The sequence below is a fragment of the Equus przewalskii genome, chromosome 2, assembly GCF_037783145.1.
Source record: "Equus przewalskii isolate Varuska chromosome 2, EquPr2, whole genome shotgun sequence".
In the NCBI taxonomy this organism is placed as follows: Eukaryota; Metazoa; Chordata; class Mammalia; order Perissodactyla; family Equidae; genus Equus; species Equus przewalskii.
The window spans coordinates 78,210,177-78,227,877 of NC_091832.1; the positions used below are offsets into that span (position 1 = coordinate 78,210,177).

The window sequence follows — 17,701 nt, forward strand, 5'->3', positions numbered from 1 at the left end:
TTGAAGCCCAGAGATGAGGAAATTTTGACATCTCATTTCCAACTTTCCTCTTACAACTATATAAGAAAACAAAGTAAGTGTGTACATTGTTATGGAGTTACAGAGACAAGTACAAAAATAAAGATGTTATTACTTTTAGCTCTATTTAAGGAAATATTAAAAGTAAAGAAAAAATCCAGCTTTTGAGTCTTTTTAAAATTTCAAGACTTTAAAATTCAGATCTCTACATCTAAGTGTGATTCAGGTTTATTTGGTTACATGCAATTACCACCTTAAATCTGGTAAATATCTTACAAATTCTCTAAAATGCATACACTTATATATACACACTCTTTCACACACTTGTGCTAGTGGTGAAAATGGAAAGTATTTATGGGGAAATCTAGGTGAATTTAAATGAATAAAAATAGATAATAAAATAATTATGCTCTAAAAATAACATTTTACTGCAGTAGTCAAACTGAGTACATATATTAAAACTATATAAAAAATAAACCCACCATATATATATTTTTTGCTACTCAAGTCCTCTTTCGATGGCATCATTGAGAAGAGAGTGCACACATGCCCTTGAAGGCTGAGATCTGTTCACATAAATCAACAATATTTTATCTGATAGTAAGAATAATTGCCAACAATTTAAAAATTCTTCCCTTAAATTAATGACAAGTTGTAGGTTTTCCAGAAATCATTAATAAAAAGAAATAGACAATTCCTCCAGGTGGACCAAAAGAGATGTGGGGGCATTGGGACTCTGTGAAGAGAAATGGTAGAAGAGACTCTGAGCTGAGGAGTCCTTTGGCTGGCACTGGACGTACTGTGATTGAGTACAACTGGTGAAATGCAGAAACTTGAGAATAATATTAATCATCTTTAATCTTAAATTTTTCATAGTTTTCTTCTGATACCATCTTTCAAATCTTCCGTGAAGTTTGTTAAAACTACAACTTGGTATTAGCCATGAAGGTGCATGTGGAAGACTGTTTCAGTAAATAAATCTACAGTCAGCACAAAGAACAAACCGCTAAGTGGAAAGCACAGACGCTTTACAAATTGTTCAAATATACTCCCTCCCCAACAGATTCTCCGGTATTTGGAAGGACACCTGGCAATCCTAAAGTCCTACAATATGGCAAAGCTCTGGCCTGGCTGTGGGAACTAACGAGCGGATATGCAGTCTCTAAAATGAGTTCTTTCACAGTGAGTTTGACTAGAAGACAAGTCATCAAAATTATAACAGAAGAATGGCAATGGGTTATACCCAGGTAGTACTATGGAAATACACTTCAGTTGGACAATCGGGGAAATTTATTCTATATTTCTGGAGACCTTATTAGAAGCCTTAGAAAGGAAAATCAGAAACAGTTGCCTTGGTCAGAAACCCCTACAAATAAAGTGAAAATGCTAGTCGATGGTGGCAGGGTGCAGGTGAGTGAGGTGGACCACCTTCACAGAGGATTAGCTCCACACCCAGGGAGCCTAAACTCAGCACATGCCGTACTGGAAGGATACAGTGAAATGACATTCTTTCCCTACTTCCAGAGCCCATCAGCACTCTCTATTAGAATTAATCAATTCCACAACCTGAAAGCTCTAGGACCAATCTGGTTTCCAGTCAAAATATGAGCCTTTATACTTAGAGGGGCAATTACTATTACGACATCTCTCCTACTGTGTACCACACAGGTTCTCTCATTATGTCCTTAGGATTGCTGCCTTGTGACCCACGTCGAGTGTTATCATGTTCCCCTTCTGTAGACTTGTTTTGGCCCCAGCCTGTGCCTGAGGCCTCCACATCCTGTTCTTCAGTGTTAGTCATAGAATATAGGGCCAAAACCACCTGTCGTATCTTCTTCACACTCCTTGCCCACTTGTCCAACTAGAACTTTGCCGGCTGACACACAATCATCTAATGTTACAACACTCACCAGAATCTCGCTGCTTGCCAACTGCTTTGCTTATCTACAATTGGAGAGACATCAGAACATACTGGTTGGAAGGATAGGTTCTGGCTATAGCTATCAATAACTACTGCCTCTTCCACTTACTCTCTGTTGAACTTTCAGCAAGTTACCCAAACTTTATGTGCTCCAGTTTCCTTTTAAGTAAAATGGAAGTGATAATAGACGTATCCATTCAATGTGTTGTCTCAGGATTAAATACGTGCAAAACGTTTGAAACAGGGTTGGGGATATAAGTGTACGTGGTGACTGTAGTATTGTCCCCCAATTGCCATCTGGTGGTATAGATTTTTTGTGAGCTTGAGAGGGAGCAGGGGCTCTGATCACCCCTCATGTTAACATTTTCATGCCTATTAAGTTCTACTGGCAGTGGTAATACAGACATTTAAAAAAATTGGCTTTTTAAAAAGAAGTTTTGAAACTTTTATTACAGTGTTAACACTACATTTTTTTTTAAAGAAATCCTTTTAAAAGGGCTTTACATGTGGAGCTGGCCTGGTGGTGAAGTAGTTAAGTTCAGTGCATTCCCCTTCAGTGGCCTGGAAGGGGTTCAGATCCTGGGCATGGACACACACTACTCATCAAGCCATGCTGTGGTGGAATCCCACATACAAAACACAGGAAGATGGGCATAAGATGTTAGTTTGGGGGCCACTCTTCCTCAAGCAAAAAGAGGAAGATTGGCAATAGGTGTTAGCTCAGAAGAAATCCTCTGCACAAAAAAAAAAAAAAAGAAAGAAAGATTTTGCATGTTAAGAAATGCAAAGAGCTGTATTTAAAGAGTTTCGAATATCAAAAGTTCATAAATCAGGACCAGCATTTTGGCAAACTCACAGAGAAGGGCATGTGGTCAATATGGGGGGACATTTTGTTGAGCGCAAGTCAAGTAAAAATTGTTCATGTGTACACAAGTGTACAAAAACTTCTAGTAATCATCTTTTGCATAATTCTCATTTAATACTTTGATAATATTTCTATCAAGTGCAAAAATAGTAAGTTGAGTCAACAGGGAAAGAACAACCTTTAACAGGAATACAAATGAAAAGGAGAAATGGAACATGGGTGGTAACTGACTGATGAACTAGATCTTTATAAAGAGTCTTAGCTTTGTCAAAAGATAACAGGTGCTGCTGAGGGCTTTATAATTGCTTCTTATGCAAAAGTTGTAGAAGAAATGTCAAGTGAAAATGTAAAGTCCTTTATCATCTCAAAATATCAAATTGCTAAGGTTAGCAATTTATAAAAAAGGTCCAATTTCTTTTTCCTTAAATATTTCTCTAAAAACCTCTCAGAACTCATTTTCTTTTATTACTCTTATTACTATTTATATTATGTTTTAGTGCATAGAGTTTAAGTTCAAAAGAGATATTCTGTTCAAAACTACCAATTAAAATCAAAAGGTAAACATGCATATACTTTTTTCTTTATTCAATGACCACTTTCACTTCCAACTAGTCAGCTACTTGTCTTGTTTTGTTTTTGGAAATAACCAGGTACGATTCAATGTGGTGGCAAGGAGGAGACAAAACAATCAAACATCTAAGATGACTATTTGTTTTTCGTGGACGATCTAATCAGTATCCTGTATAGCTGGACTTGAACTGGCCAGCATCAAAGTCACCAGTTTCATCTGACCACGGAGCACTTGATATGTGGCTGATCGGAACTGAGATGTCTTGCCGTGTAAAGTACACTGGATTTCAAAGTCTTAGTATGAAATAAAGAATGTAAAATGTCTCCTCAATAATTTTTTATATGGATTACACATGGAAATGGTAATATTTTGGATATGTCTGGTTAAATAAAATATCTTATTAAAATCAATTTCACCTGTTTCTACTTTTTAAAGTGTGGCTACTAGACATTTTTAAATTTGAAATTTCATGTCATAGGTGACTCGCATTTGTATTTGACATTATGTTTCTATTTGACCATGGTGACAGAGACTCCCCTTGCAGTTTTCTAAATAGCCCTCACAAATATTATGCTTTGGAGAAAAAAAATAATTATACTGATACATGAGGAATTGTAATCACCCCATTATTTAGTATCCTGTTTTTTACTTAAAATTGAGGATATAAGATCATTAAACAGATGTATTCCAAAAGCATCATTGCACACACACACCAGCACCCTGCAAAAGGCTTTGGATTCCAGACACACTTAATTCCTGAATTATTCTCGCCTCTCTCTAAGCTACTGGCTTCATTTGACAGGCCACTGGACTTTCTTGTGAGATCCTGAATTTGAATTCTACATACTTCCTGAGACTGGTTTTTCTTCAGGCCCCGCCCTCCCCTTGTTTTAGATTCTAGAATATAAATTCTTCGTGAACCACTCTGCCCACTCCTATTCAGAGTGCCAATTGCCCAGCAGAGGAAGTAGTAGCTGGCTCAACCTGACCCTTACAATGTAATGGTTTTTATACAAAGATAGCTAAAATCCTTTTGGTTTTCTTATTTGTACTAGTACATTCAAAACCATATGTAATCACAATGTCAGGTTTGGGAGCTGTGGTAGACCAGAACTTGACGATTGTATTATATTCATGGGTATATGTAAATTACATTGAAGTTTATTTGTGTGATACAGAAAACCACAAAAGGGAAAGTATTATGGATTTTTTTAAAGCTGGTAACACCATTTTTCCCAGCTTTATTGAGGTATAGTTGATAAATAAAAATGCATATATTTAAGGTACAAAATGTAATGTTTTTAAATATGTATATGCTGTGAAATGATTACCACAATTAAACTGACATATCCATCACTTCACAGATTTACCTTTATTTTGTGGTGAGAACACTTAAGGTTTACTGTCTTAGCAAATTTCAAGTATATAAGATATTAATTATTAACTATGGTCATCGTAGTCTACATGAGGTCTCCGGTACTTACCTTATAACTGAAGGTTTGTACCCTCCGATCAACCTCATCCCATTTCCCCCACTCCTGAGCCCCTGGTAGCCACTTTTTTTCTACTCTCTGCTTCTATGAATTTGACTTCTTTAGATTCCACATATAAGTGAGATCATGTAGTATTTATCTTTCTGTATCTGACTTATTTTATGTAACATAACACCCTCAAGGTCCATCCATGTTGTCGCAAATGGCAGAATTTCTTTATTTTTAAAAGCTGAATAACGTTCCATTGTATATGTATATACCACATCACCTTTATCTATTCATCAATCAATGGACACCTAGGTTATTCCCATGTCTTGGCTATGAAATTTTTTTTGAAGGGAAATGTTTTGTAAGTTAATACAAAATGGGCAGTAAATTTCATTAATAATAGTTTTAAAACCCTATATGTAACACTGACACTTCCTCTCTTTAATTTTTAAGAGGTTCTTTTCTATTCAAGAGGATGACTGCTTGAAATAGACATACATTTTCTTTCCTTATTTTTAGATAATCAAAACCACAATTCTTTCTTAAAGAATTTGAACTTAGGTAACATAATTAGGTAAATATTATAGGGCCAATTTTTAATAGAAATACATACATTAATATTCTCATACACTAATCTGGATCTAGTCATTCTGATTTTAACTTAAAGTCAAAAGTCCCCACCAAGTGTTTGCCTCATTTGTTTATGTCTTAGAAGTTATTTTAAAATCTTTCAGTTGATCTACTCAATGTTCTTAACAGTTAAAGCAAGTATACTTAAGCCTTTGGTTGTCTTTCCAAGTGTTTCCAAAAGGCCTAGTCCAAAGTCCTAGCATCAGTGTGCTGGAATTTTTAATAAAGAAATGATGGAATTTTAAAGCAAGAATTAACTTTAGAAATCATCTTGTCTGGCTTCATTTTACAGATTAAGAAACTCAATCCTAAGAAGTTAAATGATTGTCAAGACCATAGGGGTGGCCCTGCAGGAACTGGAATCAAGCTCTCCACTCTCTGTCCAGTACTTTTGGTTTTGTTTTGGCTTTTTAACGTACCCTATATTATTTCCTCTCTCCAATATGGTAGAAGTTGTCAGGAAGAATCATTTAAATGAATTTTTTTATTAATGCAAAACAATGGGTTTTCCAATTTTCTCCTCATAAATAAAGATTCCTTTATGTGTATTTGATAGCTTTTAACATGAGCTAGAATGCAACTTAGTTTGCCAATAATAAAACTATACAAAATTATAGCTTCTATTACAAATTGCCTGTTTTAACAAACGTACACAGATTCTTACAGAAGTAGCAGGAAATATTTGGGTGAAATTTCTGAACGAGATACACGTGAATAGATTTCATGCTAAACAATTGGTCATAATGTGGTAGAAATAATTATTTTTATGACATTCCTTTGAACCTTGGAGAGGGTGGAAGGGATGAATTCAAGGTTGCACACAGGACGTGACAGTGAGTTGGGAGCCAAGATGGTGAACTGCACTTCTGTGAGAGACCCTGCGTCCTTCCCTGTTCCAAATTGAGACTCTAAACAGCATTCTCTGCTGCCCTCTAGAGGTTCTAAGAGCCATTAGTGAAGGCAGCAAAAGAAGAGACACTTAGGGAGAGGCAATAATTAATTTTTCCCCTCAACAACAAAGAAAATAGAACCTATCATTTAGTGAATCAATCACAGATTTAAACCAAAGGAAATTATAAATTAGTTCTGAAAGACATGTGTACGTGTGTATGTATAAATTGGTGTTCTACTGTAAGAGTTTAAAAACACGTACTTACATCTTCAATACAAACTGATAACCTGATGTTTTCATAACACTGGTTCTCATTTTTCTGGTGGTTTTCACTGAGTTTGTTTCAAGGATCTGCAAAGTTAAAACATGTTCACTGGTTTTCCTTGTTGACCCACTTGTTTTCTCAGGACTTGCACTGTCCTTGAATTAGTTTTAATAATAACTGTTACTAAACGATTCACAAATCTGCATTTCTAAGATTATCATTCTAGTACTCTCGAAGAGAAAACAAGAGTTTGCCAGCAGAGTATGGGTACAGGGCATTCTAGACAGAGCAAAGAAGAAAATTACAAAAGTTACAACTAGCAGATGCGGCTGGTAAAGGTGACAATTTTGTATGCTCTGCTAAGGTGTATAGACAATCAACAGCAACTAAGTGGTGTTAGGCAGGAGAGTAATCTGGATTTGTGAAATATCACGCTGGCAGCAATTTGGGAGTGCAGAATGGAGAAGGGAAAGACAGGAAGTAGAAATACTAACAAAGACAATCTTGCAACTGTTCAGGTTAGAGATGATGAGTGCTTGAAGTAAGATAGTGTAGGCAGAATAAAGTCGACTTTTAAAAATATTCAAGATGTAAAAACTGGAATGCATGCTCTTCAGAGGGAAGGATGGTTTCCTCATTGATGCATCCCAAAGCCTAGAACAGTGCCTACCACAAGGAGATGCTCAATGACTACATATTGGATTCAGGGAACGTGTCACTGTAGTTTTTTAATGTTTTGGAATCACCCTTAAAAACAGGCATAACAACAAAAATCAGAAAGCCAAACCCCATAGACACCTAAGCCAAAATTAAAGTTATTTAATTGCTACACAAATATTCCAAAAGCTTATAGATTGGGAACAAACCCCTGATAGGTAGAATCACCAGGTGGTGGTGTTATCTGTGTGAGAGAAAATAGGGGGAAAGAAATAGTGCTAAGAACAGGAGAATCCAAATATCATAAAAATATGCTTACTAGAAATTTTGCTCAGTGGACCAGTGCAAGAATATAACAACCAAACCTGAGACAGCATTCTACAGACACCAATTCTTTTCTTTTCTTTATATATTTGCTTGTGCTGAGGACAATTTGCCCTGGGTTAACATCTGCACCAATCTTCCCCTATTTTTTTGTATGTGGCACACGGCCACAGCATGGCTGGTGAGTGGAGTAAGTCCATGCCCAGGATCCGAACCCGTGAACCAGGGCCACCTAACCAGAGTGTGTGGAACTCTAACCATTCAGCCACAGGGCCGTTCCAAGACCCCAATTATTGAGTGAGTGTAAGGAGACCAGAGTAAATCGCAAAGTGATGGCATGGGATGGGTTCTAGGATATCGGGAAATAACGAACAAATTCTCCTTTCCAGGAAAAATAATTGTACAGAAAGAAGTTGCTAGGAATAGAATCCACACTGATCAGAACAGAACAATTGGGACAAAGAAAAGAGAAGATACAGAAAAAAGTGGAAGTGAAAAACACATGACTAAACAAGTCTTAGAACAAAAGGAGAATACCAAGTAAAATTGCAGAATTTTTTTGAGAATAGTGACAGCTAAAATATGAGAAATCAGAATATGTCCAAATGCTTTTACCAGAGGAAATTTTACAACATTCAATTCTTAAAGAATTTAAACATATAACTTGAAAAGCTGGACAAAGAAAACTTCACTTAAATAAAGTATAAAGAAGAAATTAATAATTAAGACAAATTAATAAATTGGAAAATAGTAAAACTAATTAATCAATCCAAAAGTTGGTTCTAGGAAAACATAAAGCATAAAAAAGTCACTAATTAACAAGATCCAGGAAAAAAATAAAGAAAAAAACAGTATTTGAGGCAAAATCATCTTCAAAAGCAAGAAAAGTTTTAAATATCATAAAGGTGTATTTTGTGTACTTATTAAAATACATTTAAAAGTCTGAATGAAATGAATAATTTTCTTAAAAAATAAAACTTACTAATATTGCCCAGTAAAGTTAAACATTCTAAAGAGATCAATTACCAGAGAAGAAACAGAGAAAACAAAAGAGATCCTCCACACACAAAAATGCACTAACAAACTACAGACTATTCTTCCTTATAAAAATGAGTGCAAAAATCTTAAGCAAAATGTTAGCAAACAAAATACAATAGCATATTAAATAATAAAACGAACTTAGCACTTAGATGTTAGGAAATTGATGAAATAAACCTCATAAAGTGGCAAGAATAAAACCTTGCATAAAGTAAATGTGTACCAATTTGTAGCCATGATTATTAGTAGTCGCAGATTTAACAATTGAGAACATTAAAGGAGATAAGGAAGGAATCTTGAGGAACACCAACGCTTAAGAAGCTGGTAGAGAACAAAGTTGGAGGACTAATATTTCAAAAATTCAAATTCACTACAAAGCTACAGTAAACAAGACTGTGGTACAGACATAAGGACAGACACAAATCAGTGGAAGAGAATTGAGATTCAAAAAATAAACCCTTACATTAGGCTCAGTTGATTTTCAAGAAGGGTGCCAAGATAATTCAATAATTAAAGGATACTCTTTCAACAAACGATGCTAGGACAACCGGACTTCCACAAGCAGAAAGTTAATTTGGACCCCTAGAAGCACCATATACAAAAACTAACTCAATATGGACCAAACACCTACTTGTAACAGCTAATAGCAGAAGACTCTTAATAGGAAAGATAAGTGTAAATCTTTGTGACCTTGGATTAGGCAATGAGTTCTTAGATATGATATGCAAAGCATAAGAAATCAAAGGAAAACAGAGAAAGTTGTACTTTGCCAAAATTAAAAACTTTTGAGCTTCAAAGTACACTACCAAGAAAGTGAAAAAATCATCTACAGATTAGGTGAAAATATTTTCAAATCATGTAGCTGATGAGAGTCTAGATCCAGGATATAAGAACTCTACAACTCAACAATTAAAAAACAAATAATCAAATTTAAAATTGGCAAATTAACCAAATAGGCATTTCTCCAAAGAAGATATACAAACAGCCAATAACCACATGAAAAGATGCTCAACATCATTAATCATTAGGGAAATACAAATCAAAACCACAATGAAATACCACTCCACACCCACTAGGATGATTATTATCAAAAAAATGGACAACAAAAAGTGTTGGCGAGGGAGGATACAGAGAAAGTGCAACCCTCATGCACTGCTGGTGGGAAAGAAGAATGGTGCAGCCACATTGGAAAACAGTTTAGCAGCTCCTCACAAAGCTTCAGATGACCTAGAAATTTAAATGCTTAGGTATATATGCGAAAGAATTGAAAACACATGTACAACAAATACTTGTACATGGATGTTCATAGCAGCATTATTCATAATAGCCAAAAAGTGGAAATAACCCAAGTGTCATCAACTTAACGAATGGATAAACAAAATGCAGTATATCCTTACAATACACTATTATTCATCCATAACAAGTAATGAAATACAGATTTATGCTACAGTATAGATGAACTTGAAAACATTAGGCTAAATGAAAGAAGCTAGATACAAAAGGCCACGTATTATATGATTCTATTTCTATCAAATGTTCACAATAGGGAAATCTTTAGAGACAGAAAGTAGATTAGTAGTTGCCAGGATCTAGGGGAAGTGGTATTTGGGAGTGACTGCTAATGGTTACAAGATGTCTTTGGAGGATAACGAAACTATTCTAGAATTGGATGGTTGTACAACTTTGTGAATATACTAAAATTATTGAATGATATACTTTACAAGAGGGAATTTTACAGTATGTAAATTATATCTCAATTAAAAAAATAGAATCCAGCCGACTACAGAAAGCTAGAAAATGGATTAAAAGGAATTGTCAGAAATATAGCAAATTTTTAATAATTGTAGAATCTAGGTGGTGGTGTACGGTTGTACCTTGTACAATTCCTTTAAGTTTTCTTTCTGTTTTAAAATTCTCACATACACACAAAATTGTATGGGAAATAATTTCACAGAAACAATAAAAAGAGAATGAAAACAAACAAAAACACTTCATAAAGTAGTCCTTGGTGCCAATGCAACAAAGAATGATCAGTTCACTGAACTTAGAAATTAGGGAGATAACCTGATGCACAGCAAACTCAATGCACAGAATGCAATGCTGTGCATAGGATTAAACAGGAGAGGAACCAGAGACGCTGAGCTTCAGCTACCTGCCCAGATGCAGGTTCTGGCTTCCATTGCATTAATTCATCTTTAAACTAGATCATCATGACACCCAACTAGCCTCCCTGCCTCCTCCTACTCCCACTCCACCTTTGTCCTCTCATTTCTCATTCTCTAAATATCCTTTCTGCATCTTGAGTGTGTTTTATCACTATGAATATCACACATTTTAATTATTTGTATACATATCTTTCACTGCTAAAAGATTACAAGCTGTTCACGAGCTGATGTCACATCATATTGATCTGTGCATCCGCCCCCTCCAGGTCTAGTTTTGTTTTTCTCATTTTGTTGGTACCAAAGAAAAACAGAATTTGAGAATATGCCTATTTAAGAGGAGCCATTCAACTTTTTAACAACAGTGGATCAAAATTAATATAAAGTTTATGAGGTAAAATTATAAAATGTATTTACAAAAATGGAATTAATAAAATGCAAATAATAACATTAATGTCATTCTTTTGGAAATAAAAACTGTCTCGAGACAAGTGGAAAAAATAATTTATTGTAGATTGTTTTACACATTAACACGGAACATTTATACATATATTGATGTGCTGATATGAAATACTAAATTTAAAGACAAATATTTTTACACAAAAGTAGTTGCGCTATATTTTATAAAGATAGATTTTAATAAATTATCAGAGACATTTAAGAATAATAGGCCAATTATTCCCATAGGAGTGTATTCCATGTCAAAATTAAACTAACTTTTCTGAACATGATGCCCTAGATATAGTCTCATTCTTCTAAGCTAAGAAAAAGCAGCTCGTTTCTGGGAATAAAAAGCCAGGAATGGCTCTAACTGGAGTAGCCCAGCAGGACTTCTAGTTTATTCTTGGATGTGGTCAGAGCCCCTAACATTATCCCAAGCTAATGTAATAGCTCAGTGTGAAACTTTCTATGACGGCTGCATGTGGTTAATGAAATTTAATACAAGGGGAACAATACAAATGAGAGCCTTTTAGAGGAATTATATTTGCCACATGATTTGAATGAGCAACCAAATATTTTAGTAATAGAAATGTGTATTCTATATTTCTGAAGGGAAATTAGCACACTTCAAAATAGTCACTATTTGTTTAGCACAGTATATTAATTCTTATTGGGGGGGGGGTCTGAAAATAAATCACATTTTTTCCTGAAACTTAGAATTCACTCCTTTAGAAAATGATTTCTATAGTGATACACAACACCACGATATAAACTTTGTTGTATGTTATAATCATTAAAATATACATATATATGAGGCACTAAACAGATTTGACAAACCAGGGTGTATATACACATGGCCAAATACTGTTTCATTTAATTAAATTCAACACATATTGATTGGGTGCCTACTACTTGCAAATTACCATGTTAGGTAATACTCACAGTAGATTTTAAGACACATGAGCTCACATCATCCACATCAAAAGCCAACGCTTAGATAATATATTAAACCTTGAAAATAATCAAGAGCAAGAGCTAAAGTTGTATAATGTATAGTGGAAGATATACCTAGGAGAGAGGCTTGGGATAATCGAAAAGGACAAAGCAAAATCTGTATCGCTGGGGGATAATTGCTCCCAGGCTTGGTATGTATTGGGGGATTAATCGGAACCTAGTCTGCAGTCCTCTCCATCCCAAAGTCCACAATTCAGTTCTCATCCTGCTGTGTTTCCTAAAAAAAGCAGAAGAAACAGGGGATTAATTTTTAGTGATAATAAAGCTTGTCGTAGCCTCCTCCCCCAAATATTTTTCTTCTATAAGAACGTGATCTGCATTCATATCTCCAGTCTTTCTAAGTCATTCCTTCCATAATTCTGGGTGAACCAGGGCCGCCCTACTAAACTGACCCACCCCTGAGGTGTAGTTTAACTTATCAGAGAAACATCAGTAAGCATGCCAACGCTGGAAGTAAATTATTTAAAGTAAAAACAGTTGAAAGAAGATAAAGATAAATATTTTAAAACTTGGCATTCCATTCCTTTTAGGACTTGTTATACTTTAAAAGCATTTTTAGGGAATTAGTATACATATAGGAAAAGAAATATAATCAAGTAGTCTCACCCCATCTAAAGAACCAATACATCAGCAGGAGAACAAAGCATCAAACTGGCTTCTGATGCCACACGCTGTGAGATGGCAAAGGCAGGGCGTGACCTCGGTGTGCACAAGCCCACCGGGGGTGACAGGACTCCAGGCTGGAGCACCAGTGTCCTGAGGTCCGGTCTAGCACAGGGATTCTGGATGGAGTACACCCATAGCACCAGCACAAACCTAAAGCTTCCCTGTGGAAGCATTGGGATTCTGGGAAATTAAAAATCACTCTTCTTTCTAGGAAAAACACACGAGGAACTAGGATTTCCAAAGATCCCTAGACGTTCTGCAGGGTGACAGGCTGGCCCTTAGATGGATCTGAAGCTCCATGATTACGAAACTTCCCATGAACTGCAGTCCTGCCTTGGCCCTGATGGCGATCTCAGCCCAGCTCAGGGCACTGAGGCGAAAGGGCCTGGGGAGTCCCCTCACAGCCCGCTCCCCTCAGTCATGTGTGAGCAGGACTACAGAGGAAGAACAAAAACCAGGTCTTCTTCATCTAGAGCTTCTGGTTTTAATTTCAATAGAGGACAAACAGTGGTAACCATAAACTGTCCCCTAAGAAGTTTTTATTGTTCTAACTGGCTCATTAATGTTTCAGGATTTCCGCTGCTTTACTTAAGAATTCATGTCTGTAAGCAAGAATTCTTTTCAAATGAAACATATTTTCAGTGATTACGATTTAGCCGCCCATATTTATATTCTGTCTTGAAGAAAAAAAAAAGAATTACGTTCTGATTAGTCATACCTCTGTGCCTGTATTTTTTCTGGATAGAAACCAAACCTGCATTGGTTCTTTTTTCCCCTTCATGGACACCGGGCCTCTGTGCTCCAAATGGAATTGTGGATCTGAATTTTCTGGTGTCATAAGACATCTAAATACAGGGGACAGGGAGGAGGGAGAAGTATGGAGAGATGACACGTACCAAAGTTATCAACTGAGACAGCAAAGCCACACACTAAAGTTGTTTGTAAAGGCAATTCAAGGTTTTAAGAACAACGATTTTATCAGAAATTCCTGAAATGGTGTGGAATCATTTAAAATGGAAATAAGGATGCCACCTTCTCAAATACAAAATAAACAATCCTAAGAGCCAAGATCATAACTGCCTAAAGGTAACAAAATCACTCAGAGAGTTAAACTATATGGAAAGAGACATTTTTCTTGGAAATCAGTAAATAGCAAGACATGTTCTCTTACCTGTATGTATATTCAGACACATTTATTTTTCCCTTTTCTCCAGTGGTTTCTGTTCTGCTCGTGAGGTTGACAGTATTTCCAAAAAGACAATATCGAGGCATCCTCTGTCCTATGACACCTGTAACTACCTCTCCAGTGTGTATCCCTATGGTTATCTGCAGAAATCAAAGCTTTGCTTCAATAACTTCTATCACGAGCACGCTAATATTTACTTACTTTATACTACAGAATAATGTAGTCATCATATAAACATCATAAGAATTCTCTAGAGTCCAAGTATATTACAGACAAAACCAAAAACCCTCATAAAATCTTTCTTCCAAGAGAAACATTCTTTTTCTAAAGTCTGAAGATTTCAGAGATGTAAATCTGGCAACTTACATAAGATACAAGAAAGAGATTTTTAAAAATAAACCAGAAAGGACAGGAAATTTTATCTCATCCTCATGACTTCCAGTACATGGGACAGACGAGGTTTCAGATGGGGGAAAGATTTCCCATCTCTATGAAAGAATAGGATACAATGAGTTCAATAAAATAGTATAGACTTTGTTGTCAAGATGTCCTTTCTTGTACATAATTAATGATGCTTGGTCAAGAATATGAATCAATTGTCCACAAAAGTCTACTACCACTATTATAATATCTATTTTAATTACTAACCTGAACAGATTCGCCATCCACTTGAACCTGGCCAGCAATTTCCATCATGTCCAAGGCCAGATGGCAAATGGATCGTGCATGGTGGATGCACGGCTCTGGTAAACCGCTCACTGTCATATACTTATCACCAACAGTCTCCACCTGACACAGCACATATATTTACATGTTCATTGGTTAGCAAAACGTGACCATTTCATTTGCTACTCTTATACAAAAAATAGTTTTCCAAGGCAATTGGTAACTTTAAGCTTTCCTTCTCCTTAACTCTCTTAAAATTCTAATACATTCAACTCCAATAAGATGAAACTGTCATTATTTGAAATTTACACACATGGCACTTGAGGTCTTTGACGGCAAGCAGGTATAGACAGTATTACTTTTCCTCTAGGAAGTCCTGGTTTCTCACCTTGTATACCCTTATAATTTAGTAGAACAATTTATTACCCTATTTCCCCTTAAAACAGTGATAGTTTGATGGCACAAGAACCACCGCCTGAAGCTCAGTGATTTATCATGGTCATTAACCATTTATTTTTATGATGTGCTCACCAAGTGTTACATTGTACCCCAGAAAACGACTATAAAATAGAAAATAGTCTTTCTGGCACTTATATTATTCCAGATGCCTGCTGATGGTTTAGTTAACATTCTTTATGAAGCAATATTCCACTGACTTCATTTTTCCAATATTATATTTGTTTCTAACTGAAACAAAGGGCAGAAATGCCATATAAATGTTTATCTTCAAGTTGAAGTTATCTAAAATCAAGTCTGAGTCCCAGTACCCCTTCTCATGCTCCGTGACTTCTTTACTGTGCAAAGCATTTATATATTTCAGTAAAAATGTCTCTTGCAGACCACTAAAAAGAATGCTGTGTTTATATTACGTGATAAACAACCTGTGCAGATTTGTTCATGTAAGAGCAAATAAGCTGCTGAATATTTTATTTTACCTTGGGAATCATCTGATCTATTCATTTGGGCTACAAGGACGAGAAAGTTTTACACAAGAGGTAATTAGTGAAGAAAATGGCAAATTACAACTACACGGAGACTAACTATACCAAGGTGGCAGGACTACAGTCAGAGACCTGTGATTGCAGTGCTTTTGGAAGGTAGGATCTGAAAATTCAGATTGTCACTAGTAGTGCATTAGGATATCATCTGGACTTGCCTTATAAACAAATGGATTTTTCCGGGAATCAGTCAGTGTGTCAAATCTGGTGTAAAGGTCATTGAGAAGGTTTACAATCTTCATGGCCCCTTCTCCTGATGCGTGCTTGCTACAGAAAGCATTGAAGCCCACAATGCCACTGAAGAGGATGGTCACGTTGTCATATCTTTTGGCAGGCACTGGACGCTTGTGTCTCAGCTCATTGGCAACAGATGGAGGGAGGACAGAATATAGTAACCTGTTCAGTGGGATTAGGAAAAAGCCATGGTAAGCAATTCTGGGACCGGCTTTAGAGCTTCTCCTGTCCCAGTCAGAGCTGCCATGTGCACTGTAAAGGCCTGGATTCTGATAGGATACCCGTTCTTAGCCATATTTATAAGTAAAGTATAGAAAATATAAATAATTTGTTTGTTTTAATCACATAAAACATCCCCAAATCCAAAACAATTAAAACCAAGTCAAAATAAGCCAAACAAACAAATAGATCAGACGAAGGACTGGCAACAGGAAGTCCAGGTTTTCATGCGCAGTCTTGCACTCTGACCCTGCTGCTGCCACGTTCCCAGCGTGAAAGTTGTCAACACCAGCACTTACAACACTGTGTGAGTAGCACAGTACCAGGAGCATGTGTATCTCTCTCAGGAATAAGAAATTTATTTCAATTTTTGTAAATAATATTAAAAGAAGCAGATTTCTCTCCAGTCCCATTCGCGCCTCACTCCTCTTTGGAAGACACTGATTAAAAAGGTTAAAATGGGTCTAGACAAGAAAAGATTTTCTTTGAATAGACAATATTGAGACCATTACAATGGCCTCTGGGATTACGTTGAGGGGACAAGTGTGCTAAGCACAACAGGCGGAGGATGAGAGCTGAGGGAGAGAAGCAGAAACCAGGGAGACCCACGGGCTCTTGACATGGTAACTCAGAGGAACAAATGACACCTCCCCACCTTTTTCTTCCCTGTAGCCAGAGGGCTTAAGTCCAAGAACAAAATGGAGAGGAACTCTCCATTTTCGGAGTCCAAGAACAAAATGGAGCTGAACTCTCATTATTTTTCCTAGCTTTAGTGAAATTTCTCCAGCTTTTCATTTTGAACTTTTAAACAGAAAACACTTTATAAAATATTTTAAAGCTATATTTGAATATTAAATGTGAATAGTAGGGGCCAGCCCCATGGTCAAGTGGTTAAGTTTTGCATGTTCTGCTTCCATGGTCCAGGCTTTGACGGTTCAGATCCTGGGTGTGGGCCGACACATTGTTTATCAGGCCACGCTGCGGTAGCTTCCCACAAAGAAGAACCAGAATGACTTACAACTAGGATATACAACTATGTACTGGGGCTTTGGAGAGAAAAAAAGAGGAAGGTTAGCAACAGATGTTAGCTCAGGGCCAATCCTCTTCACCAAAATAATGATGATAATAATAATAATAATAATAATAATAATAGTAGTAGTAGTAGTAAATGGTTTATAATTAAATCAACTTGAAAACCAAATATCTACAAAAAACAAAACCTATGTGGTTTTCTAATATAACAGCCAGAACAGGATACTGAGTAACTCAAACTTACAAATCCATATGACTTTGAATTATAGTCCTAAGTACTATCCTACAAGCTCCATAAAATGTGTTATTTTTCATGAATGAAGTTGTACCGCATACCAATAAAGTATACATTTTGAATTGTTTTTCAAGCAATGGGAGGAATTTGAGCTCCCTGTCTCACAGGCTTTCTGAAATTTGCAAA

General features: G+C 36.2%; 1 protein-coding gene across 1 annotated transcript in view; it reads right to left on the reverse strand.

Moving 5' to 3' along the window:
* Positions 1 to 11,861: 11,861 nt before the first annotated feature.
* Positions 11,862 to 17,701, reverse strand: part of GUCY1B1 (guanylate cyclase 1 soluble subunit beta 1) — a 46,417-nt gene continuing 40,577 nt past the window's right edge. The window contains exons 10-14 of the mRNA XM_008537731.2: positions 15,954 to 16,191; positions 14,780 to 14,920; positions 14,117 to 14,271; positions 13,664 to 13,790; positions 11,862 to 12,496 (exon numbers count right to left, since the gene is read on the reverse strand). Of these exons, the coding sequence (XP_008535953.1) occupies positions 12,473 to 12,496; positions 13,664 to 13,790; positions 14,117 to 14,271; positions 14,780 to 14,920; positions 15,954 to 16,191 (685 nt within the window). The 3' untranslated portion in view covers positions 11,862 to 12,472. The remainder of the gene's footprint in view (positions 12,497 to 13,663; positions 13,791 to 14,116; positions 14,272 to 14,779; positions 14,921 to 15,953; positions 16,192 to 17,701) is intronic.